General features: G+C 62.7%; 2 protein-coding genes across 2 annotated transcripts; both read right to left on the reverse strand.

Annotated features, from left to right (window-relative positions):
* Window positions 1-440: 440 nt before the first annotated feature.
* On the reverse strand, window positions 441-11,673 carry LDHD (lactate dehydrogenase D). Its single transcript, XM_065416838.1, has 10 exons — window positions 11,608-11,673; window positions 8,153-8,265; window positions 7,211-7,352; window positions 5,281-5,422; window positions 4,156-4,602; window positions 3,912-4,040; window positions 3,325-3,452; window positions 2,616-2,706; window positions 1,461-1,572; window positions 441-606 (listed from the first exon to the last, which is right to left on the reverse strand). Exons 1-10 carry the CDS (start codon window positions 11,671-11,673, stop codon window positions 441-443), a joined length of 1,536 nt encoding a protein of 511 aa, XP_065272910.1.
* Window positions 11,674-12,312: 639 nt separating this feature from the next.
* Window positions 12,313-17,397, reverse strand: LOC135888797 (chymotrypsinogen 2-like). Its single transcript, XM_065416582.1, has 7 exons — window positions 17,346-17,397; window positions 16,806-16,909; window positions 15,659-15,738; window positions 14,325-14,403; window positions 13,827-14,012; window positions 13,264-13,392; window positions 12,313-12,474 (listed from the first exon to the last, which is right to left on the reverse strand). The coding sequence occupies exons 1-7, from the start codon at window positions 17,395-17,397 to the stop codon at window positions 12,313-12,315; spliced, it is 792 nt and encodes a 263-aa protein (XP_065272654.1).
* Window positions 17,398-21,983: the final 4,586 nt, after the last annotated feature.

Here is a 21,983-nt window from a genome sequence, read left to right on the forward strand (position 1 = left end):
CTAGGGGGAGTCACAGGGCTGGGAGAGGCGGTGGGGGGAGCTGGGGAGTCCTAGGGTGGAGAGAGGCAGGGGTGGGGGGGCTGAGGCAGAGGTGAATGGGGAGCCCAGGGCTGGGAGAGGTGAAGGGGAAGCCCAGGGCTGGGAGAGGTGAAGGGGGGCAGTAGCAGATCTGGGGGGGAGCCCAGGGCCAGGAGAGGAGGGGGGGCAAGGAGGGGTTTGCTGACATTAAGCCTGCTGCCTTCTAGTGCTTCTAGTCCTTCCTTCCCGTGGCACAAACAATCCACTGGGCTCAAGGGCCGAGACTTGGGGGCTCCCCCCTGCCCCTGCTCCGAGTCACTGTCTGCATGGGGAAGGGGAGTGACAGCTGCAGGCCTGGGAGGGAACCTGCCTTGCCAGCGCTGGGTGCTCTGGGCTGGCTGGGCAGGGGTGGGAGATGCCGCTCACAGCACCTTCCCAGGGTTCATGAGGTTCTTGGGGTCCAGCGTGGCCTTGATCTGCCTCATGATGGTCAGTCCCAGCTCCCCGATCTCCTCCCACAGCAGATGGCGCTTGCCCAGCCCGATGCCATGCTCGCCTGTACAGGTTCCGTCCAGGGCCAGGGCCTGTCTGGGAGGAGAGGAGGCAGGATGTGTTAGCAGGAGGACAGGGCAGCTGCGGGGAGCATGGCTGGGGGTGGGGTGGGGGCTGCAGACCAACTGGCAGGGGGTGCTCAGGGGTTCAGGGACCCCAGGATCAGATCCATGCATGTGAATTCACCGCAGGGGGCAGGGGAGGGCTCAGCCGCGTGCCAGCTGCCCGTAGAGGATGCTGCACTGCCAGGAGCATGCCAAGGGGAGCGGGTGAGGGGGCAAAAGGGCAGGGTGCAGCCCCAGGGCGTGGTGCACCCCGTGTGCAGCCCCCACCCTTCATCTCTGGGACAACTACTGCCCCCGTCTAGGCCCTGCCCAGCATGGCTGCGCTGCAGGGCCCCGTGCGAGGAGCAAGTACCGGACCGCTCCCCATGTGCCAGGCAGCTCCGGTCTCTCGTGTGTCCTGGGGGGGCTGCCTGTGCTCTCAGCAAGGGGCCCAGGACAGGTGGCTCCTGGGAACTCTTCTGGTTGCTTCTCCTGCCACCCTTGCCCTGAGCTCTGGGCCCCTCCCTGGTGTGCCCCCCCCCCCCCACACCGTTAGGTCTGTGCCCTCCCCCAGCCCCACCCTCAGGTCTGGGCCCAAAGGCCAGTCAGGGCGGGCCCCATTTGCCCCCTGCAGGATCCCATGAGTTGCTTCTGCCCTTCAACACCAGAACTGGGCCAGGCAGGGTTGAGCGGAGCAGGGCAGAGCAGAGCCAGGCTGGGCAGGGCAGGGGCGAGCTGGGCTGGGCTGGACAGGGTGGGTAGTACTCAGCAGAGCTGGGCAGGGCAGACCTAGGCTGGGCCAGGCAGGACAAGGCAGACCAGGGCTGGGCAGAGCTGGCTTCCTACCTGGCCAGTCGGGTTGCAAACTCCTTGACGCGCTGGATCTCGGCCAGGTCGGCTGGGTCGAACACCAGGAGGCAGTGAAAGTTCCCGTCGCCCACGTGCCCGACTATCAGGCCTGAGGGGACACAGACCAGCTGCTCGTATGGGGAGCCTTTCCCAGCCGCCCCCCAGACACCTACTGCCTGGCTCCCTCCCACCTCCCCTCCAGCGAAGCCCCTTGCCCTGTACAGCCCACGCCAGAGTCATTGCCCACTCCTGAAATGCAGCCCCCTCTGGCAGAAGGGGGCTGTGCCCCGGGGCTTGGGGAGGGAGCCCCCTGCCCCACTGAAATGTGGGGGGGATTAGCTCAGCAGGGATATCCCCCACATCGGGATCTGGCCAGGGCACGAGGGGCCGCACGTCCCGATCCCTCGGAAGGATGGCATCTCCAGCAGCGCAGTGCCCCGGCACCGGCTGGCTCAGCCGTTGGCTCCTCCCGTCCATCCTGCCCCAGCATGGGGGTGAGACTGGATGAGGTCACAGCATGGGGGCACAGGAATGTCCCCCAGAAACCCGCACGGCCCAGGGAGCGCGTTCCCTGACAGGTGGGGGTCATGGCAGGCCCAAGGCTAATTAGTTCCAGCTCTGGGGAGCCAGGCTGGCTTGGTCCCCTTGCAGCCCCACTGAAACATCTGGCAGGTCCTGCTCAGCACAGCCCCAGGGCTCGGATACCTGGGATCGAGGAGCACTGCCAGAGCTGTGGGTGGAGCATGTCAAGTGCATTTGAAGCATCTGATGCATGTCTGATGAGTGTGAAGCGTGTGTGAAGCGTGTCCACCTGCCCTGTTCTCTGCGATGGTGGGCATTGTCGGGCCCTCCCGCCGGTGAGGCCTTCACCCCAGACAGGTGCACTGTGGGTGGTTTGCGTTTAGGGGCCGCGTTTGGATTTATTACCAACCCCTGCGGCAATGGGGGGCAGAGCCTTTGCCCCCTCTGTCTGCAGCACCCAGCCCCGTGGCTCCCACACCCAGACAGGACAATGGCAGGCAGGCCTGACAGCAGGGGGATGGCAGCAGCGCCAGCCCCGTCATGTCATCCCTTCTCCTGCTGCCTTGCCTGACCCCGGTGAAGTGACCCCCAGCTGCACAGGCCCTGACCCCAGGCTCAGTGGAGACCCACCTGTGAGCCCTGACTCCTGCAGGTCTCTGTGGGTCTCTCCCACGATGTGGGGCAGCCGGGAGATGGGGACGCACACGTCTGTGGAGTAGCCCTGAGGGGGACATGGCAGAGGGTTCACTGATCCCCCCCGCAGAAGTGACAGGACACATCTGGGCACCCCGATCCCGCCTCACTCGGGGGGCGCACACTGGCCTCGCCTGGGCCCCCGGAGGATCCCAGCTCCCCCTGCGCCCCACTGGTGGGACCTGGCTCAGTTTGGGAAAACCCTTGCTAAGCCCTCCCAGGCCTGGGGCTCGGGACGTGCTGTTCAGCGGGGTCCCCTGAAGGCCTGGGGAGCACTGACCCCAGGACACCCGCTGGAGAGCGGCTCTCAGCAGTCAGGCTGGGGCAGAACAGTCCTGTGGGTGGGCACTGGCCCCCGACCTGGGGAAAGCCCAGAGTCTCATGGGGTGAGGGGCTGTTCCTGGCCCACCAAGAGCCCCAATATCACTCCCCAGTCCCCTCCCCTGATGCCCCCCAGTCCCTTCCCTTGGCACCCCTTACCCACTCCCCAGACCCCCTGTCCCTCCGGGGACTCCCCCACCCTCTTCCCAAGTGACCCCCTCTTCCCTCAGCCTCCCCCTACCCCCTCTCCTCAGGCACTCCTCCACCCTGTCTCCAAGTGATCCCCCTTCCCCCCGGCATTCCCCATGCCCCAGCGCTAGCCCACCTTGCTCCCAGGGCGCAGGGCCAAGGCCGCGTACCAGGCGTTGTGCCGAGCGGCCCACAGCTTGTTCCTCGCCTCCAGCTCCCGGGCCCAGGCAAAGTCCGAGCCACCGTTCAGCTGCACGATCTCCTCTGCAGAGGGAGAGACCCCCTCGCTGTCAGCCCCCTGCCCCCCGGAGCGGGGCCTGGCCGCCAGCCGTCTCTGCCAGGCAGGCTGGGGCAGGGCAGAGGCCTGGCTTCCCCCCTGTCGCTGGAGACCTAGGCCAGGAGGGCTGTGGGACCAGGTGAGAGATCCACTCCCTGGCATGGGCAAGGGACTTGGCCAGGGCAGGACAGAGCCACTCTGCCCCCTACAGAAAAGGGGAAGGGCAGCAACATCCCACCTCAGCCATGAGCTGGGCAGCCAGCCACCCCCCAGCTCCACTCAACCCCTAGGCGCCATCCAAATACACCCCTGGTGCCACTGGCAGTGCCCACCTGCCCCAGGGCTGCTGCTCCCCCGCTGCGCCAGCAGGACAGAGGGCCCCCTGCAGGGCCAGGCCCCCAGCCTGTGCCCCCCCAGGCATCACCCCACTGGCGTCGTGCACGTACCTGCCTGCCGGACCTGCTCCTCCACGCTGCCAGGCGAACCGTGGAACTCCAGGAAGAGTGTGGGGGACACGGTGTAGCTCAGGCCACTGAACCGATTACAGGCGGCCATCATGACGTCGTCCAGGAACTCTGGAGGAGCAGAGAGGCTGGGGGTCAGAGCCTTGGAGGGCTCCGCAGTCCACTCGGGAGCGATGCCCCCTGCTCCCCAGGGCATGCTCTGCAGGGCACGGGGCTGCCAACTCACCGATCCGGGCCACGGGGATGCCGGCCTGCAGCACCTGCACAGTGCAGCCCACCGCCGCATGCACGCTGGGGAAGGCGCACACGGCCGCCACCGTGGCCTCAGGGCTGCCATGGAGACGCAGTGTGGCCTGGGTGATGAGGCCAAGCGTCCCCTCGGAGCCCACAAACAGCGCTGTCAGGTTGTAGCCGGCAGCGCTCTTCCTGCAGCAGGGCGAGAAGGGGCTAGGATGAGATCTCGGGGCAGGAGTCCTCTGGTGCCCCCCGCCCCCGAGCCGCAGCCCCCGGTACCTGAAGTGGCGGCCCCGGCCGGCCGTGTGCAGCACTCTGCCATCGGCCAGCACCACCTGCAGGTTGATCACGTTGTGGCGCATGGTGCCGTAGCGCACGGCATTGGTGCCTGAGGCACTGGTGGCCGCCATGCCGCACAGGGAGGCGTCAGCGCCAGGGTCTACGGAGGGAAAGGGCACAGCCGGCAGTCAGTGGTCATGGGGCATCGCAGAACCAGCACCCGGGGGAACCTTCCCCCCTGCGCCCAGGGCAGAGCTGGGCCCAAGACAGAAAGCCGCCCACCCCCGGGTTGCTGTGCCATGGGCGCTCCCAAAGCTGGTCCAGGCGGAGCCTCGGGCAGCTGCCAGCACCCAGCTCAGCATGTCGTGGCCACAGGGACATGGAGGGAGTGGCCAGGTCAGAGCTCAGGCCCCTTCACCCCGCGTGGCTGCAACACAGACTGTGCCCACGATGCCCTGCCTGGCACTGCCCACCCGTGGCCCAGGCGGGCCGTGGCCTGCATGCTGAGTGGCCAACGAGGGGCCTGTGGCAGGATTGATTTTCATGGCACGTCCACTGGAGTGGGACCCAGCTGCTCTGTTCCCGGCAGCCAGCACCACTGCACTGGGCTGGATTGGGGCGGAGGATCTGGGGGCGAAGCTCATCAGCACATTGACAGCCCACAGCCCAGGCATGTCGCCCAGCACAGCTGCCACTCGCCAACCTGTGCCAGCTTCCTGCTCTGACACCACTGAACCCAGCTGCAGGCCTAGGCATTGGCTGTGTGCTGGGAATGGAGCTGGGACCCCTCGTCCCCCACCACTGGAGGGAGCCCCTCGCCCCGTGCATGGCATCATACCAACAGGGAACCAGAGGCCAGTGTCCCGCAGGTAATTGTTGAGCGCTTTGCGGGTCACCCCTGGCTCCACGGCCACAGTGAAGTCCTCAGTGCTGAGCGCTGTGATGCGATCCATTCGGGTCAGGTTAAAGCACACGCCGCCCTGGCCCAGAGAGATGGGAGCAGACATCGGAGCTAGCCCCACAGCGCTCCCTGGAAAGGGTCTGAGATCTGCTGGGTCACCCCCTGAACACACACAGGCAGGCGGAGCAGGGCCAGGACACTGCCACGCTGGGGTTCCCCTGCTGTGTGCCCCAGTGGTATCTCACCACAGCTGCCCTGGCATCGCTGCCCAGCCGGGGGGGTCGTCAGAGCTCCAGGCAAAGATGAACCACCCTGACCCCCCCAGGACTGATCCCCCAAGGCTCACGGTCGCCACGGAGCCCAGCACGGCTGGAGCCAGGGGCTGCCCTCCTGGCACGAGGGGAAGCGGAGCCTGCCTGTGAGGAACCTCCCCAGAATAGCCCTGGCTGGGCCGCGTGCCCACCGGCCTCTCCACGCACTGCCCTGCTGGGGAGAACGGGGCAGCAGCCGGGGGCTGGGCCCACTGGCTCTAGTCGAGAGGGGAAGACTCGCTGTGCCAGCCCCGCCTGCAAAAGGGCCAGCACGGGGGTGGCAAGGGTCTGGGCTGGCACCTCATCTGGATGAGTGGGCAGAGCGCCACCGGCACTGGAGCCCCACTGGGTTACGCCAGCTGGGGATGGGATCTGTTGCACCCTATGGGGCAGGGAATGCTCACTGCGCTGCCCCCCTGCTCCATACCCTCACTACGCTTCCCCCCGTACCCTCACCATGTTGCCCCCCCACTCGATACCCTCACTGCTGCCCCCCCACTCCGTACCTCACCGCACTGCCCCCCCGCTCTGTACCCTCACCACGCTGCCCCCCCGCTCCGTTCCCTCACCGCGCTGCCCCCCTGCTCTGTACCCTCACTGCGCTGCCCCCCGCTCCGTACCCTCACCACGCTTCCCCCCGTACCCTCCCCGTGTTGCCCCCCAACTCAATACCCTCACCGCTGCCCCCCAGCTCCGTACCCTCACTGTGCTGCCCCCCCCCGCTCTATACCCTCACCGTGCTGCCTCCCGCTCCGTACCCTCACTGCACTGCCCCCCGTACCCTCACCGCACTGCCCCCCGCTGTGTACCCTCACCGCACTGCCCCCCCCGCTCCATTCCCTCACTGCATTGCCCCCCCTCCGTACCCTCACCGTGCTGCCCCCCCGCTCCATACCCTCACCGCTGCCCCCCTGCTCTGTACCCTCACCGCGCTGCCCCCCGCTCCGTACCCTCACCACGCTGCCCCCCTGCTCCGTACCCTCACCACGCTTCCCCCCGTACCCTCACCGTGTTGCCCCCAACTCGATACCCTCACCGCTGCCCCCCCGCTCCGTACCCTCACCGTGCTGCCCCCCCGCTCTATATCCTCACCGCACTGCCCCCTGCTGTGTACCCTCACCGCACTGCCCCCCCGCTCCATTCCCTCACTGCATTGCCCCCCCTCCGTACCCTCACCGCGCTGCCCCCCCGCTCCGTACCCTCACCCCATTGCCCCCCACTGCGTACCCTCACCGCGCTGCCCCCCTCCGTACCCTCACCGCACTGCCCCCTGCTCCGTATCCTCACCGCTGCCCCCCTGCTCCATACCCTCACCGCGCTGCCCCCTGCTGCGTACCCTCACTGCGCTGCCCCCTCTCCGTTCCCTCACCTTGCTGCCCCCCCTCCGTACCCTCACCTTGCTGCCCCCCCCCGCTCCGTACCCTCACCGCTGCCCCCACACTCCGTTCCCTCACTGCACTGCCCCCCCTCCGTACCCTCACCACGCTGCCCCCGCTCTGTTCCCTCACCGCGCTGCCCCCGCTCTGTTCCCTCACCAATGTCCCCTCACTCCATACCCTCACTGCGTTGACGCCGCCCTCCAGGCCCGTGCCGGTGCTGAAGGGGATGATGGGGACACCGTGACTGTAGCAGATCCCCGCCAACTTGCTGACCTGCTCCACGTCCTGGGGCCAGACCACGGCGTCCGGCGGGCTGCACCTGCAGGTGGGTGAGAGCCCTGTGTAATGCCAGCTGCAGGGGAGGGGGGGCAGGCTGCCTCTGCACACAGCGTGTGCAGCTCCACCTGGGCCGAGAACACAGCAGGGAGCCAGCCGCATGCCAGGCTGGGCGGGGCAGGGCACAGGGCGGGCAGACAAGGCCTTGATGAGCCAGGGGGAAGAGGGGCTTTGAGGGCTGAGCAGGGCACTGGCTCCTAGCCCCACGGGCTGGCTCCCACACACTGATACGGAGGATGCCAAAGGGCTCAGCTCCAGGGCCTGTGTGCACCAGCTGGCAGGGCATGGGGGGAGAAACTGGGATTTCAGCGGCGCCTTGGAAGCAACTGTTCGGCACAGCTGCGGGGAACCCGGGCAGGGCTGCACCTGCTGGGGCTACACTGGGCACTGCTGCAGCAGCAATGGGACTGCACAGCGTCTGCGACATGGGGGGGCGGATTCCCTGTGGGTGTCCGGCCTGAGCCCAGCGAAGGGCTTGCTCTGCCTATGCACCCCAATGGCCGCTGAGGTCCAGAGCCCCTATCCCTGGAGCCCGTCCTTCCCGTGGTCATGTCACTGCGCATCCCTGGATCATGCTGGGTGCTGCACACACATCACCGTCCTGCTGGGGGGATGGGCTCCTCCCAGGGCACGAGGGAGCCAAGCCAGCAGAAGCCCTTCACAGCCCCCCAGGGAGCCCAGTGGCCCGGGTCAGCGATGCTCTAAGAGGCTCCCCAGTCCACACGGGCTGTATGAGCCGGCCTCTGGGGAGTGTGTGGCGTGTGCTGGGAGCTCCCCAGGTACCTGTGCATGGATTCATCCCTCCCGTGCTGCTCCCGGACGGCCAGGGCTGTGGACACGTTCTGGCTCCCCACCACAGCTCGCAGGGCCTCCACCAGTTCTCCCGGCAGCTGGCCCTAGAGAGAGTTAAAGGGCCGGCGCGTTACAAGCACCTGCCATGACACTCCCCTTCTCTGGGCGGCAGCAGAACACCCGGGCACGAGCTCATAGAATCATAGAATATCAGGGTTGGAAGGGATCTCAGGAGGTCATCTAGTCCAACCCCCTGCTCAAAGCAGGACCAATTCCCAACTAAATCATCCCAGCCAGGGCTTTGTCAAGCCTGACCTTAAAAACCTCTAAGGAAGGAGATTCCACCACCTCCCTAGGTAAAGCATTCCAGTGCTTCACCACCCTCCTAGTGAAAAAGTTTTTCCTAATATCCAACCTAAACCTCCCCCACTGCAACTTGAGACCATTACTCCTTGTTCTGTCATCAGGTATCACTGAGAACAGTCTAGATCCATCCTCTTTGGAACCCCCTTTCAGGTAGTTGAAAGTAGCTATCAAATCCACCCTCATTCTTCTCTTCTGCAGACTAAACAACCCCAGTTCCCTCAGCTTCTCCTAATAAATAAATAAATGGAGATATCCTATCTCCTAGAACTGGAAGGGACCTTGAAAGGTCATTAAATCCAGCCCCCTGCCTCCACTAGCAGGACCAAGTACTGATTTTGCCCTAGATCCCTAAGTGGCCCCCTCAAGGATTGAACTCACAACCCTGGGTTTAGCAGCCCAATGCTCAAACCACTGAGCTATCTCTCCCCCCATAGTGTGCAGGCAAACCCCAAGCCTATGCAGAGAGATGGGCGCTCAACCACAGACACCTGTCTCTCCCCAGGGATGAAGGGCACAGGACATGGTGCCCATGCTGGGATGGTGGCTTGGCTGCTCCAGGAGAAGGCCTGATACCTTCCATGATGGGCAGCAGGGGTGGAGCTAGGTGGGAAAGTCCCTCCCACCATCTACCATTGCTGTCCCTAAGAGGTCTGTCACAGACACACAGATATGTGCTGTGTCTTCAGTATCAAAAGGGCTGGAGATTTCCTTTCAGTCCCCTCCCAGTGGCACCCTTCAGCGAGGATGGCCCCATCCCAGCTGATCCAGCGCTACGCGTGGATGCCAGGCTCTGGCATGCACAGGGACCTGGAGCACAGGAGCCAAACGCAGCTGGACAGCTGTCTGGGTGGAGACCTGCCTTACCAGAGCTCCCTCCCCCAGAGGCATTCACCACCACTACAGATTTGTCCGGATGTGTGAAAGAGAAGGACCCCCGGCAAGAGATGGGTTGGCTAAGGGTGCAGTTCAGCTGTTTAGCCAACATTATCGGCACCGGAGATCTCAGGTGCCTGGTTTCACCTCATCGGCCCTGCAACGCCTCTGGTCAGCACTTCCTGACCCAAATCCAGGGGCTTGGAAAGGAAATCTGAAGGGTTAGTGCAACACTTCCAAACGATCCGAGGAGATAATGGTTGGGTGGGTTGCAACTGGATCTGAAACAACTCCTCCATGTGGAGCCAAGGCCTGGCCTTCAGGGAGCTGGGGAAACGCCAGACCTCTAGAAACCACAAGGCCCCGAAGGAAGGCTGCATTAGGACAGAATAGGGCTGAGGTGAAGAGAGGCTCATACGCCCCTGGCCTGAGGTGCAGGCTGGCCGTGAGCGTCACCAGAGACTCTCAGAAGACACATAAGACTCTGGGCTTAGCAGCCAGGCTTGCTTCTTGATTTCTGGCCACCTCTCGCTCTGCAGTACTGTGGTGCTGCTCCATGCAAACAAGCTCTTTCTAAATGAGCACAAATTAAAGTCGGGGAAGAGCTGCCCCATGGTCGGTCAGGGGGTCTCCACTCGGCAAAGCATCAATGGGACAATGGCTCCTCCTGACGCAGCAGAGCTAGCGGAGTTGGAGTCGGAGCTGCGGAGTTTAGCGGCTAAGCTGTTTGCTGTGTTTTACCTGCGGGGCCAGCCCAGCCTCAGGGGAAGGAGGGAGCCTTCAGGGCCCACTGCCGCTTCTCGAAGCAGAGCCCCACTTTGCTGAGTCTGCCCCCTGGCCCAGCCGCCCCTCTCCCCACTTGGCCCGCACATTCCTGGCCTAGGGAGGCGGGTTTTTGAGCCCCCCCAACGCTCCCTGGGTTTCTCCCTCCTGGGGGCTGCCTTTGTCAGTGGTTTGACATTGCTCCCCTGCTGACCACGGCTGGGGGTTCACTCACTTGGGGTGTGATTCCTTCCCTTTCCGCTGAAACTCATCAGAGGTTCATTACTAACATCCCCAAATCCCCCCTTCTGCCCAGTGCCCGCAGTGCTGGGGGCGCAGCAGGAGGGCAGGGTCTGGGCGTTGCAGTGAGGGTTCCTGTGCCCAGGAGCCACCTTCCCAGCGCTGACTTGGTGTCTTTCCTGCCCTCCCCACCCTGGGCCAGGTGAGCTCTTGGGCTGCTAACAGCCTGTGCAGGTCAAATCCAGCCCCGCGGGCGGCGACGGACTCTGTGAAATGGGATTGAGTGGCAATACGGATGGGGTCCTGGTAGTGGGCCCCATGGAGAGCAAACACTCCCACCCCTAGACGTGGCCCTTGTGGGTCAGGCTGGAGGTGCCCTGGGAAGGTGGTGGGGTGAGCAGACCCAGCCACTGCCTGTCCCAGGGGAGATGGGGGGCTCAGTGCGCTGCTCTCAAGCCAGTGCGTGGAATTGGCTGTTCAGACAAAAATGCTGGATGCAGCTGCCGAGGCCAGAACGTGGCCGGCGGAGACTCCAGTTCCCCAGCATGGGCGGAGATGGGGTGGCATGGGGGGAGGTTAGGGTGACCAGACGTCCCGATGAAATCGGGACCGTCCCACGTCCCGACCGATCTCTGGTCGGGACGCAATTTTTGTCCCGATATTTTGCGCCACTAGCAGCACTCAGCTTTTTTTTTTTTTTGCCCCCCCACCGGTGTCCCGATATTTTTTTCATCTCATCTGGTCACCCTAGGGGAGGTATTGCCACCCCAAATTGTGTACGTAGATGGGGGGGCACAATTTAAAGGGGGCGGAGGAAAGTTTGGGGTCCAGCCCCCAATATAGATGTCAAACAACACCTATGCCCGTCGGCCCCTGGACTCTCCCCACCCTGCCCCAGCCAGGCCTGTGCCGGGCACGTAGGGTGACCAGATGTCCCGATTTTATAGGGTCAGTCCCGATATTTGGAGCTTTTTCTTATATAGGCTCCTATTCCCCCCCCCCCCCGTCCCGATTTTTCACACTTGCTGTCTGGTCACCCTACGGGCACGGTGCCAGCCCAGCTGGTTCGGGAGGGCACAGAGGGGCCTGTCTGGCTCCCGCCGCTGGCTCGGGGCTTGGCCCTGCCCTGCGGGGAGCTGGGTCGGAGTCACACCCGGCCCGAAGCGCGGGTGATGGGCAGGGCCCAGCTGGCCTCCTGCCAGTACCTGCAGGCCGGAGCTCCTCCTGCAGCCGAGCGCCCCGACGCCCCGGCACAGCCTCTGCAGAGCCATGGGGGCGGGCAGGGGTCAGGAGCCGGGCCTGGCTGTTGGGCCCCCCCCCCCGCTCAGTCTCCCAGTGTCCGCAGGGCAGCCCCCGCTGCTCCCCAAAGCGAAACCAGCCTCTCCACTGGCCCGGCCCCGGCTGGGGGCACCCGGGGAGGCCGCCCATGTTAAGGTGGAACCGACTATTAAGGTGGCGCCGACTGGCAGAGCCAGGGCAGCGAGGGCCGGGCAGCGGGCAATCTCCTGCCCACAAGGGAAGCGACTGTCACTGCGTGAGGTGGTGGGGTTGGCTCGGGGGAAGGCCGCTGGTGCTGCCTGCCCATCTGAGCGGCGCCTGGCATGACAGCCCTACCCTGGCCTGCGCAAGCCCATCGTGACCCCTCTGCAGGTGCCCTCGGGGCGCCCAGCCCGCAGCATCCCAGAGAGCTTGTAAGGGCTTTGGAGAACCCCCAGGGACAGTGGGCTACAAGGTGAAACTCTCCCAGCCCAGGGACGAGAGCAGGCGACGCCAGGGGGTCCCCACTGCCCCAGCTTTCTCCCCTCCCATGAGCCCTGTTGCGGCCCAGGAGCCAAGGACTGGAGAACACGGGCATGGCCAGTCTCTGACATTCCTTTATTGACCCGTCACGCTGAGAACATGCAGCTGAGTTAATTGGCCGCGATGGTTTGGTCGATCCAGGCCCTGAGCTTGGTGACGCGGGCGTAAACGCCGGGCGTGGAGGGGGAGCAGGTGCTGCTTCCCCAGGAGACGATCCCCACCAGGGTCCAGGCGCCATCCTTCTGGCACACCAGGGGGCCGCCGGAGTCACCCTGCAAGGACAAGCAGCAGGTTGGGGGGGGCGTCTCCTCCTAGGGGGGCGCAAAGCAAGGGGACCTGCTCATCCACCAGCTGTTCCCCCAATGCAAACGAGTCTGCGCTTGTCTGGATGGGGCCCTACGTATCCACTGCGAGCCTTAGGGCTGGGGAGAGAGATGGGGAGCGGGGATCGCGGGCAAGAAAACAAGGGGTGTTGCAGGAAGACTGGTCCTTTAAGAGGGAAGAGGCCCATGCCCCTGTAACTGGTCAGCTGCCTCCCACGTGGGCTTAAGAAAGGCTATCTGGGGGCGGGCCTGGCAGGGCAAAAAGAGAGGTAGGGGTCAGAGGTAGATCACATCACATCACAGAGCTGGTGGGACTAGCTAAAGGTGCAGGCCGTTCTTGGGGAGAAGGGCCCAGAGCTGTGGAGCCCGGTTGAGTTTTGGGAGCTGTTATGCAGAGACCCCTAGGAACAAGGGGAAGAACTGGGTTGGTTAGGGGGCACTGAGCCTGAACCATGAGGGTTGGTGCTGGAGAGGGGATCTGGGGCAGGACTGTGAGCGAAGAGGCACATGCAGTGGGACACCGGGGAGCCCTCTCCTGGGAGACCGGACTGGGGGCTCCAGGGAAAGAGCGAATCTGGGGGCCCTCAGGGTCATGGCTGGAGAGTGAGACCCCCTGGGGGTCTGGCACATTGCAAGGGTTCCCCCTAGAGATTGTTCTAAAGTGGGGGCCAGCAGCTAGGAGTGATGTGTGGCCAGAAAGGTGGGCACAGGGGGCCACGGTGCTGCAGAGCTGGGTACCATGCAAGAGGAGGCTCCAGCGGCACCAGCGCAGATCATGACATCAGCGATCCTGAAGCCCCAGTAGGTCTTGCACTGTGTGTTGGTCAGCAGGGGCAGGGCTGCCTGCTGCAGCTGGTCTGGGGTGTTCTGGGCTGGAAAACAAAAGGCAGGCAGGAGATGGCGTCAACCACGCAGCATGGGGCAGCCCCCAATCCCAGACAGTGCAGCCCCTGGCCTCGCCTGGCACTGGGACCTCAACAGGGAGGGAGGGGCCTGGAGAGCTCCCCCCTGGGGCCCCTCCGCAGAAGAAGGGGCCCCAGCTGCACCTGCCCTCCCGGGGCACGCACAAGACAGCTGTGTCCAGTCAGGCAGGACCCCTCGGGCCTCCCAGTCAAATTCTCTGGGTTTGGCCTGGGGCAGGGAGAGAGGCAGGGCCTGGGACTCTAGCCGGAGGGGGCAGAGGGCTGCCCAGAGCTGGGGGTCCTGAGTACGGCCCCCTTTCCTAGTCCAGTATGTACCCGGGAGGGGCGGGGGGCTGAGGTGAGGGGATGGGGCACAGAGTGGCACAGACACCCGGAGACATTACCCTTGGGATCAGTCAGGCCCCAGCCTGTGGTCACGCAGGTCAGGCCTCCAGGGAAGTCGTCAGTGGCCTCGGGCAGGCACACGGGGGACACGCGGGCTGTCAGCTTGGCTGGGGAGGCCAGCTTCAGCAGGGTGATGTCGTTCTTCACGGTTAACATGCTGAAACTGGGGTTCTTGAAAACCTGCCACAGGAGACAGAGGAGCATGAGACCACGTCCAGCCCCTGTACGAGACCCCACCGATATCTCGTCCACTCCATAGCAGAACCCACATAGGCCACGTCCACCCCCCCTCCAGCAGGACTCCCCAGAGACCGCGTCCACCCCCTGCAGGACTCCGCGGAGCTCTGCCTGTGAGACATGACACAGGCTGACCTGTGAGTGTACCGGGGGTTGAGGTGGGCACGAAGGGTCACTGGGGGACCGGTGTTCCAGGCCCATGGAGGGAGGACATGTGCAGCCCCCGAGGGGACCCCGCACCAGCCAGCCCCCTACCTTGGCGATCTGCAGGACTTGCACATCCTCGGCCGGAGAACGTTGGTTAAATTCCCCCAGAACCACACGGTGACTTGTGCTGCGGGGGGAAGAAAAGGAAGCCCCGAGTTCAGGGAGCGGTGGGGCAGGCCTGTCTCCCTGCAGCACCTTCCGTCCCCTCCGCTGGGCACTGCCCAGGCCTGGCGTGGGGGGTCTGTGCCCAGGAATTGTGGCAGGGCTGGTGGGAGCCCCTGGAACCAGCTGAGGGTACTGCCAGCCAGGCAGAGGATTGCAGGGCTGAAAGAAGCAGCCAGGGATGTGTGCCCTGAGCAGAGCTCCCTTCGTCAGGACACTGATGCCCGGGCCCCATCCCCAGCAGTATCTGCCAGGAGGGCTCAGTGCACGTGGCACATCCATCCCCTCTGTGTCCCCTTGCCCACCCGTCCCACTCTAGTGCCTGGGCTTCGTAGGGTCACCAGATGTCTGGTTTTTGACTGGAACACCTGGTCGAAAAGGGACCCTGGTGGCTCCGGTCTGCGCCGCTGACTGAGCCATTAAAAGTCTGGTCGGTAGTGCAGCAGGGCTAAGGCAGGCTCCCTGACTGCCCTGGCACCGTGTGGCTCCCGGAAGTGGCGATATGTCCCTCGGCCCCTTGGCGCAGGAGCGATTAGGGAAGCTCCGTGTGCTGCCCCTGCCGCCAGCGCTGGCTCTGCAGCTCTCATTGGCCAGGAACCACGGCCAATTGGAGCTGTGGGGGCAGCACCTGCAGGCGTGGGCAGCGCACCTCAGTCTAGTCCGGCCGCTTCTGGGAGCAGCGTGGAGCCGCTGCCAGGGCAAGCAGGAACCCTGCCTTAGCCCCACTGCACCACCGACTCGGAGCCATCTAATGTAAGTGCTGCTGGGCCAGACCCCAAACCCTGAACCCCCTCCTGCACCCTGAACTCCCTGCCCCAGGTTAGAACCCCCTCCTGCACCCTAACTCCCTCTAAGACCCTATACTCCCCACCCACACCCCAACCACCTGCCCTGAGCCCCCTCCAGGAGCCCACACCCCTGCCTGCATCACAACCCCGTACCCCAGCCTGGAGCCCCCTCCTGCACCTCAAACTCCTCTTACCCAGCCCCACCCAAGGGCCCGCACTCCCAGCCAGAACCCTCATCCCGCCCGCACCCCAACCCCCGTCCCAGCCCAGTGAAAGTGAGTTAGGGTGGGGGAGAGTGAGCCACTGAGGGAGGGGGGCTGCAGTGAGAAGGGGCAGGGCCTCGGGGAAGGGGCAAGGGTGTTCGGTTTTGTGCAATTAGAAAGTTGGCAACCCTAGGGCCTTGGCGCCCCGCAGCTCCTGCCTCGGTTCTACCTGACGCCGCAGTGAGCGGCGGTCACCACCCAGTTCTCGCTGATCAGGGAGCCGCCGCAGAAATGGAAGCCGGTGTTGTCCTGTGGGGAGGGGGAGAGCAAGCGGTGACTGAGCCGGCCCATGACAGCCACTTGCCGGGGACCCCCCCACTCTGCCTGGCAGGGGCTGCCAGGAACCAGGGGCGGGGAATTGGGGCCAGAGCATCAAACTAAGGGGGAGCAGAGGCTGAGACCCATCCCTGGGAAGTGGGCACCCCCTCTGGGCATCCAGTGCCCTCTGCCCCATCTGCCAGGCCCTGCTGGGCACAGATTGCAGCAGGGGCAGGCCTGCCCCACCCCGCAGGGATCTCTGCTGAGCCCGTGTGCTTGGAGGGGACCCAGGGCCTGCGATGCCCGGCAGGGGCTGGGAGCGGCAGGAGAGAAGCGGACTCGGGGCAGGGGAAGGATTCCCACCAGGGCCGTGCACCGGAGCTGAGGCTCTCTGGGGGCAGGGCCAGGGCCGCCCGGAGGGGGGGGGGCAAGTGGGACAATTTGCCCCAGGCCCCGAGCCCCGCAGGGGCCCCCACAAGAATATAGTATTCTATAGTATTGCAACTTTTTTTATGGAAGGGGCCCCCGAAATTGCTTTGCCCCAGGCCCCCTGAATCCTCTGGGCGGCCCTGGGCAGGGCCAGGGAAAGGCTCCTGGCAGGTGCCTTTGGAGCGCAGAGAGGCCAGGTTAGTTCATCCCACTGTCTCGGGCAGCGCTGCCCATCGGCGGATGCTGCCCTGGGGTAACAGGCCCTTGCCCCACAGCAGAGCAGGCACCGAACGGGGGCAGGGAGGCTGGGAATCCACCTACACACTGGAGCCAATCTGAGCAGCCAGGGGCAGCCCAGCCAGTGCTGCTGGGAAATGCACACAGAGCATGGAGGCAGATGTCCCAGGGAGCAGCTGAGGGGGGGTGGGGGGGCAGATACCACGGTGAAGGGCTTGTGCAGGACCTGTCAGAGGAATCCCCACTAGCACTGAGATGCTGCCTAGCTGCCCTGGGACACCATGAAATCACCCCCACCCCAGGTTCTCTAAGGGCCAGGCCTTCCTGCCTTCCCCCCAGCTTTGCTCCCCACAGGGGCCCCGGCCTGGCCGAAGGGGCTGCTGGGCTCTCACCTGTAGGGAGACCTGCCAGGGCCAGGATCCAGGAACCGCCGTCTCACCGTTCACGATTCGAGCGTAGCCGCTGATGGCAGGCTGGATGGCAGGGAGGCCACAGCCTGGGGGAGGGAAGGAGAGGAGTTACAGCTCCCAGGGTCCAGCGGGGAGGGAGCACAGGGCTAGGGCCCAGGCTGCTCCATGGGGCACCGCACCAGTGGGGTGGCAGCTGGGGGAGCAGTTGGTAGCTGGGGGCCTTTGCTACAGCCATGGGCATACGCTGCCCACTCCAATTCACCTGGGCACATCCCCCAGAGCCAGGGCCAGGGCTGTACAGCTGCCATGGGGGGCAGGATGGGCTGCGGCGGTGGGTGGCAAGCGCCGTCGAGCACAGCATGGTGTAGGCTGCATCCGTCTGTGCCATCAGCAGGGCCTCTCCAGCTGGGGCAAGTAGAGACAGGGCCAGGGCCTCGGGAGCTCCCTGTGGCAGAGAGACCCTTCCCCAGCTCTGGGCCCTCCAGCCCCTGCTGCCAATCGAAGGAGGCCAGTGGTACTTACCATGGGCAGTGCCCAGGAAGGCGAGGCAGGGCAGGAGCCAGAGGAAAGCCATTCTGCTTCTTACGTGGGTCCTGGAGACCGAGCGGGGTCAGCAGCCCTTTATATACCCCTGTCAGGAGGTGGCTGAGAAAGGGACAGGAGCCAATTTTCCACCCTGCTGTCCTTGGGGAGATAAGCTGGCAGCCCCAAGGGGCCGTGGGCAGAGGTCCAGGGGACAGGGCTTGGGACCACAGCAGCTGCTCCACGGAGGAGTGTGGGGAGCCACATGGGAACCAGAGAGCCAATGGGCAGAGGCCTGGAGCTGGCCGAAGGGGCTGCTGGGCTCTCACCTGTAGGGAGTCAGTGACCCTCTGCCCTCACACTGCCCCTCCCCCCTCTGGTAGTTATGAGCAAATTGCTCTGGCCTACAGTTGGCACTGCCTAATCCTCCCAGCACCGTGCATGGTGAACCAGCACCCTCCCGTGGCCCCCACCTCCTGTGGCCCCCACCCCAGCCAGGTGGGCCACTGCAGAGCAGGGACTAGCCCCAGGGTCCTCTAGTGTGTCTGTGATGTAGCTGCATGGAGAACCCAGGAGTCCTGAGCCCCAGTCCTGCAGTAGGACCCGCCCGCGTCAGTGCATATTGTCATGATGTGGTGGCAATAACAGCCCCATTTATACCCGTTATTCCCTCTCTCCTTGTGCTGAGCGTGGTGCGGTTTCCTCCAGAGTGCCTTTGGTTTTGCCACCCCTGCCCTGGACCGACTCCCTCCTCGCACTGGCTGGTTGCGCTGTCCCAGGGCAGGGGCTGGGATGCAGCCGAAGGCCTCCATCTGATAGCCCGTCTCAGGGTTCCTTTGTTCTGGGTCCCCCAGAGAACTGGTTTTTGGGCCGAGCTGCTGACCCTGGAGGGGGATTGCCCAGCCTAATCCTGCAGGAATGCACACTCTGGGCTGGAGGATGGGCTTTGGGGTCATGGGGGTGCTGCTGCTGCATGCGAGGAAGTGGAGTGGAAAGCGGCTGCCTGCTGTGACATCAGTTTGTGCCCTAGGCTAAGCAGAGCTGGTGGTATGATTAGCCTGACACCAGCCCAGCCCTGGCTTTAACCCCATGGGAGTTTCTAGCATCCATCACACCTCCCCAGGCCACGTAGGGCTGAGCCCTTGGTGTGGCAGATGCCAACCTAGCAAGCGTCAAGACAGGCTCATTCCCCCACTGGGCACCGGAGGCAGCCCTGGTTTCCACAGCGTGGGAGATTGCCAAGGGGCAGAGGAGAGGTCGCCCCCATGTGAGGAGAGGGCCCCTGGAAGGTTGTGTCGCCTCCAGAGGAGAAGAACTGGAGGGGATTTGGCCGAGTGGCTCAGAGTTGAGGAAAAACAATGAGGAGCAGGACTGGCTCTAGGAACCAGCAAACCAAGCACGTGCTTGTTTTCCAGGATAGGTTGTAGATCGTTGATGACGTGCTGGAGAGGTTTTAACTGGGGGCTGTACGTGATGGCCAGTGGTGTTCTGTTATTTTCCTTGTTGGACCTGCCCTGTAGTAGGTGACTTCTGGGTATCCAGCTCACTCTGTCAATCTCTTTCCTCACTTCCCCAGGTGGGTATTGTAGTTTTAAGAATGGTTGATAGAGATCTTGTATGTGTTTGTCTCTATCTGAGGGATTGGAGCAAATGCGGTTGTATCTTAGGGCTTGGCTGTAGACAATGTGATGTGTCCTGGATGGAAGCTGGAGGCATGTAGGTAAGTATAGCAGTCAGTAGGGTTCCGGTATAGGGTGGTGTTTATGTGACCATCACTTATTTGCACTGTAGTGTCCAGGAAGTGGATCTCTTGTGTGGACTGGTCCAGGCTGAGGTTGATGGTGGGGTGGAAATTGTTGAAATCCAGGTGGAATTCTTCATGGGCCTCCTTCCCGTGGGTCCATATGATGAAGATGTCATCAGTGTTGCGTAAATAAAGGAGGGGCGCTAGGGGACGAGAGCTGAGGAAGTGTTTTTCTAAGTCAGCCATAAAAATGTTGGCATACTGTTGGCCGCTGACTTGAAGGTATAAGTTGTCCCCAAATCTGAAATGGTTGTGGGTGAGGACATAGTCACAAAGCTCAGCCACCAGGCGTGCTGTGGCCTCATCAGGGATACTGTTCCTGACAGCTTGTAGTCCATCCTCATGTGGAATATTGGTGTAAAGAGCTTCTACATCCATGGTGGCCAGGATGGTGTTTTCAGGAAGAACACTAATGCATTGTAGTTTCCTCAGGAAGTCAGTGGTGGTGTCTCAAAGATAGCTAGGAGTGCTGGTAGCGTAGGGTCTGAGGAGAGTCCAAATAGCCAGATAATCCTGCTGTCAGGGTGCCAATGCCTGAGATGATGGGGCATCCAGGGTTTCCAGGTTTATGGATCTTGGGTAACAGATAGAATACCCCTGGTCGGGGTTCTGGGGGGGTGTCTGTGTAGATTTGTTCCTGTGCTATAGCAGGGAGTTTCTTGAGCAGATGGTGTAGTTTCTTTTGGTAACCCTCAGTGGGATTGGAGGATAGTGGCCTGTAGAATGTGGTGTTGGAGAGCTCACTACAAAAGCAATTTTCCCTCTCTTGGTATTGATACCTCCTCATCAATTATTGGGAGTGTACCACATCCACCCTAACTAAATTGGCCTTCAACATTGGTTCTCCATTTGTAAGGTAACTCCCTTCTCTTCATGTGTCAATATATAATTATGCCTGTTTCTGTCATTTTCACTCCATGCATCTGAAGAAGTGGGGTTTTTACCCACGAAAGCTTATGCCCAAATAAATCTGTTAGTCTTTAAGGTGCCACCAGACTCCTCGTTGTTTTTGTGGATACAGACAAACACGGCTACCCCCGATACTTGACCCCATGCAAGGCTCAGAGTTGAGGGAATCACGAAGGCTCATAGGTGCCCAACTCCCAAGGGAATAGGCGCCTTATTCCCTTTGTGAATGTCACCTTTGATCCTTTCTTAGGCCAGGAAACGGTGGCAGCGGGTGCTGCCCCTTTTGGCCAGGAAGTGAGGCCTGGCCAGTTGCTGTGGAGGAGGAGGAATGGAGGATGCGCGTCAGGAGTTTCTTTGGCTAGTTGCTCACAAAGAATGGCCTTGGCCCAGGGTGGCGGCCTGGATAGGAGGCAGGTCCAGCGCCCCTTTGGTCAGTTAAGAGGGTGGGGCAGCACTTGGCACTACAAGGGCTCAGGGAGACAGAGATGGAGTGGGTCACTGGGGGGAGGGCCAAAGGCAGCAGAGGGGTGGGCTGGCTAGAGGCAGGGGTGTAGCAGAGCAGGCTACCCCCCTCCCCCCATGTCTCTATGGTGGAGAGCTGGAGTCAGGGGACCTGCCCGGGGGAGAGTAATCTCCCAGCAGAGAGGCTGGGGGGGGGGGATCCCGCTGGAGGAGCATGCTGGCTTGCCAGGGGAAGGGATGGCAGGGACAGGAGAGGACTGAGGAAGAGCCTCAGTGTAGTGGAAGATGCCAGCGCATGGCATGTGCTGTGTCATGGAATTACGGGGACTGCAGCAGAGGGAAATTGAGGCAGGGACAGCTTGCCCACACCACAAGAGAGCCCTCGGGTGGCGGCTGCCCTGCTACAGCACACACAGTCCTGCTCCCCTGGGCACAGTAGGATTGAATGACAGCAGGCACTAGCTCAGACATCCCCAAGTCTGCCCCTGCAGTGAGCTCCATGCCCAGGAAAGCCCCATCCAGCTGCTTCCTCTCAGGGCCACGCTCCCAGCTCCTTCTCCAGGCTGCAACCTGCTCTCCTAGCCCATGTGTCTGTGCCCAGGGGACCCCCCCCCCCCCGTCCACTTGCCTCAACTCTGACATGCCATCAACCTGGTGCCAGGCAACATCAAGGGGCTTAATTGCTCCTTCTGCTGAGCCTGAGCAAGGGTGCTTGACAACCAATGGTTTGAAAAAGTCTGATAGTTTTCGGATCAGAGACACTCCTGTTGGCAGCCATCAGTGTCTATCTGCATAACAATATTATGTATACTGCCAATAAAAAGAAATAATACTTTACACCATTTATAATCAACCTGTGGAACTCATTGCCACAGGACATCATGGCATTAAGGACCGAGTCTGGATTTCCAAAGTGCTGATTAATCTCCTGACTTGGAGCAAGGTGTTTAGCTAGGATGCATGTGCAGGGTCACCCTGTCTTTGACTTGAGAACGTACGATTGTCAGAGGGAGTCTGGGGTAGTAGCTCCTTGGATGGAGCTTCACAACTGGCCAGGTGAATTGTGGACGGTGCTCAGCTTCTTCCGAAGCACTGGGGTTGGGCCCAGCTGGAGACAGGCCGCTGAGCTGGAAGGACCCCCGTCAGAGTGGGTGTGGCCCTTCTGAACCTTCACCTGCTCCCAGGTGGGTTATTTCCTTCAGATGAGTATTTCTCTTGTGTTCAGATAACTTACGTCAGCAACTGCCATGAAATGGCCAGTAGAGAGGCAGGGACAGTGCTTCCATAGCAGGAGGGAATCATGTCCCCTCTAGAAGGGCTGAGCTGTTTTACAGCAGTGATTCTCAACCAGGTGTATGTGTATGCCTGGGGGTACACAGAGCTCTTCCAGGGGGTACATCAAGTCATCTAGAGATTTGCCTAGTTTTACAGCAGGCTACATAAAAACACTAGGGAAGTCAGTA

This window comes from Emys orbicularis, chromosome 14 (assembly GCF_028017835.1).
Source record: "Emys orbicularis isolate rEmyOrb1 chromosome 14, rEmyOrb1.hap1, whole genome shotgun sequence".
Taxonomy (NCBI): Eukaryota; Metazoa; Chordata; order Testudines; family Emydidae; genus Emys; species Emys orbicularis.

Bases quoted from the DNA above. Each gene is read 5' to 3' on its own strand.
- LDHD (XM_065416838.1), bottom strand. From the start codon at position 11,673: ATGGCTCTGCAGAGGCTGTGCCGGGGCGTCGGGGCGCTCGGCTGCAGG. The intron at 4,041-4,155 runs GTGAGTTGGCAG...CTGCTCCTCCAG, and splicing joins CATCCCCGTGGCCCGGATCG to AGTTCCTGGACGACGTCATG. The intron at 2,707-3,324 runs GTGGGCTAGCGC...TGTCCCCCTCAG, and splicing joins CCCTGCGCCCTGGGAGCAAG to GGCTACTCCACAGACGTGTG.
- LOC135888797 (XM_065416582.1), bottom strand. From the start codon at position 17,397: ATGGCTTTCCTCTGGCTCCTGCCCTGCCTCGCCTTCCTGGGCACTGCC. The intron at 15,739-16,805 runs GTGAGAGCCCAG...CCCTCCCCACAG, and splicing joins CCTGGCAGGTCTCCCTACAG to GACAACACCGGCTTCCATTT. The intron at 13,393-13,826 runs GTCTCCGGGTGT...TTTCCAGCCCAG, and splicing joins TGACTGATCCCAAGGGTAAT to AACACCCCAGACCAGCTGCA.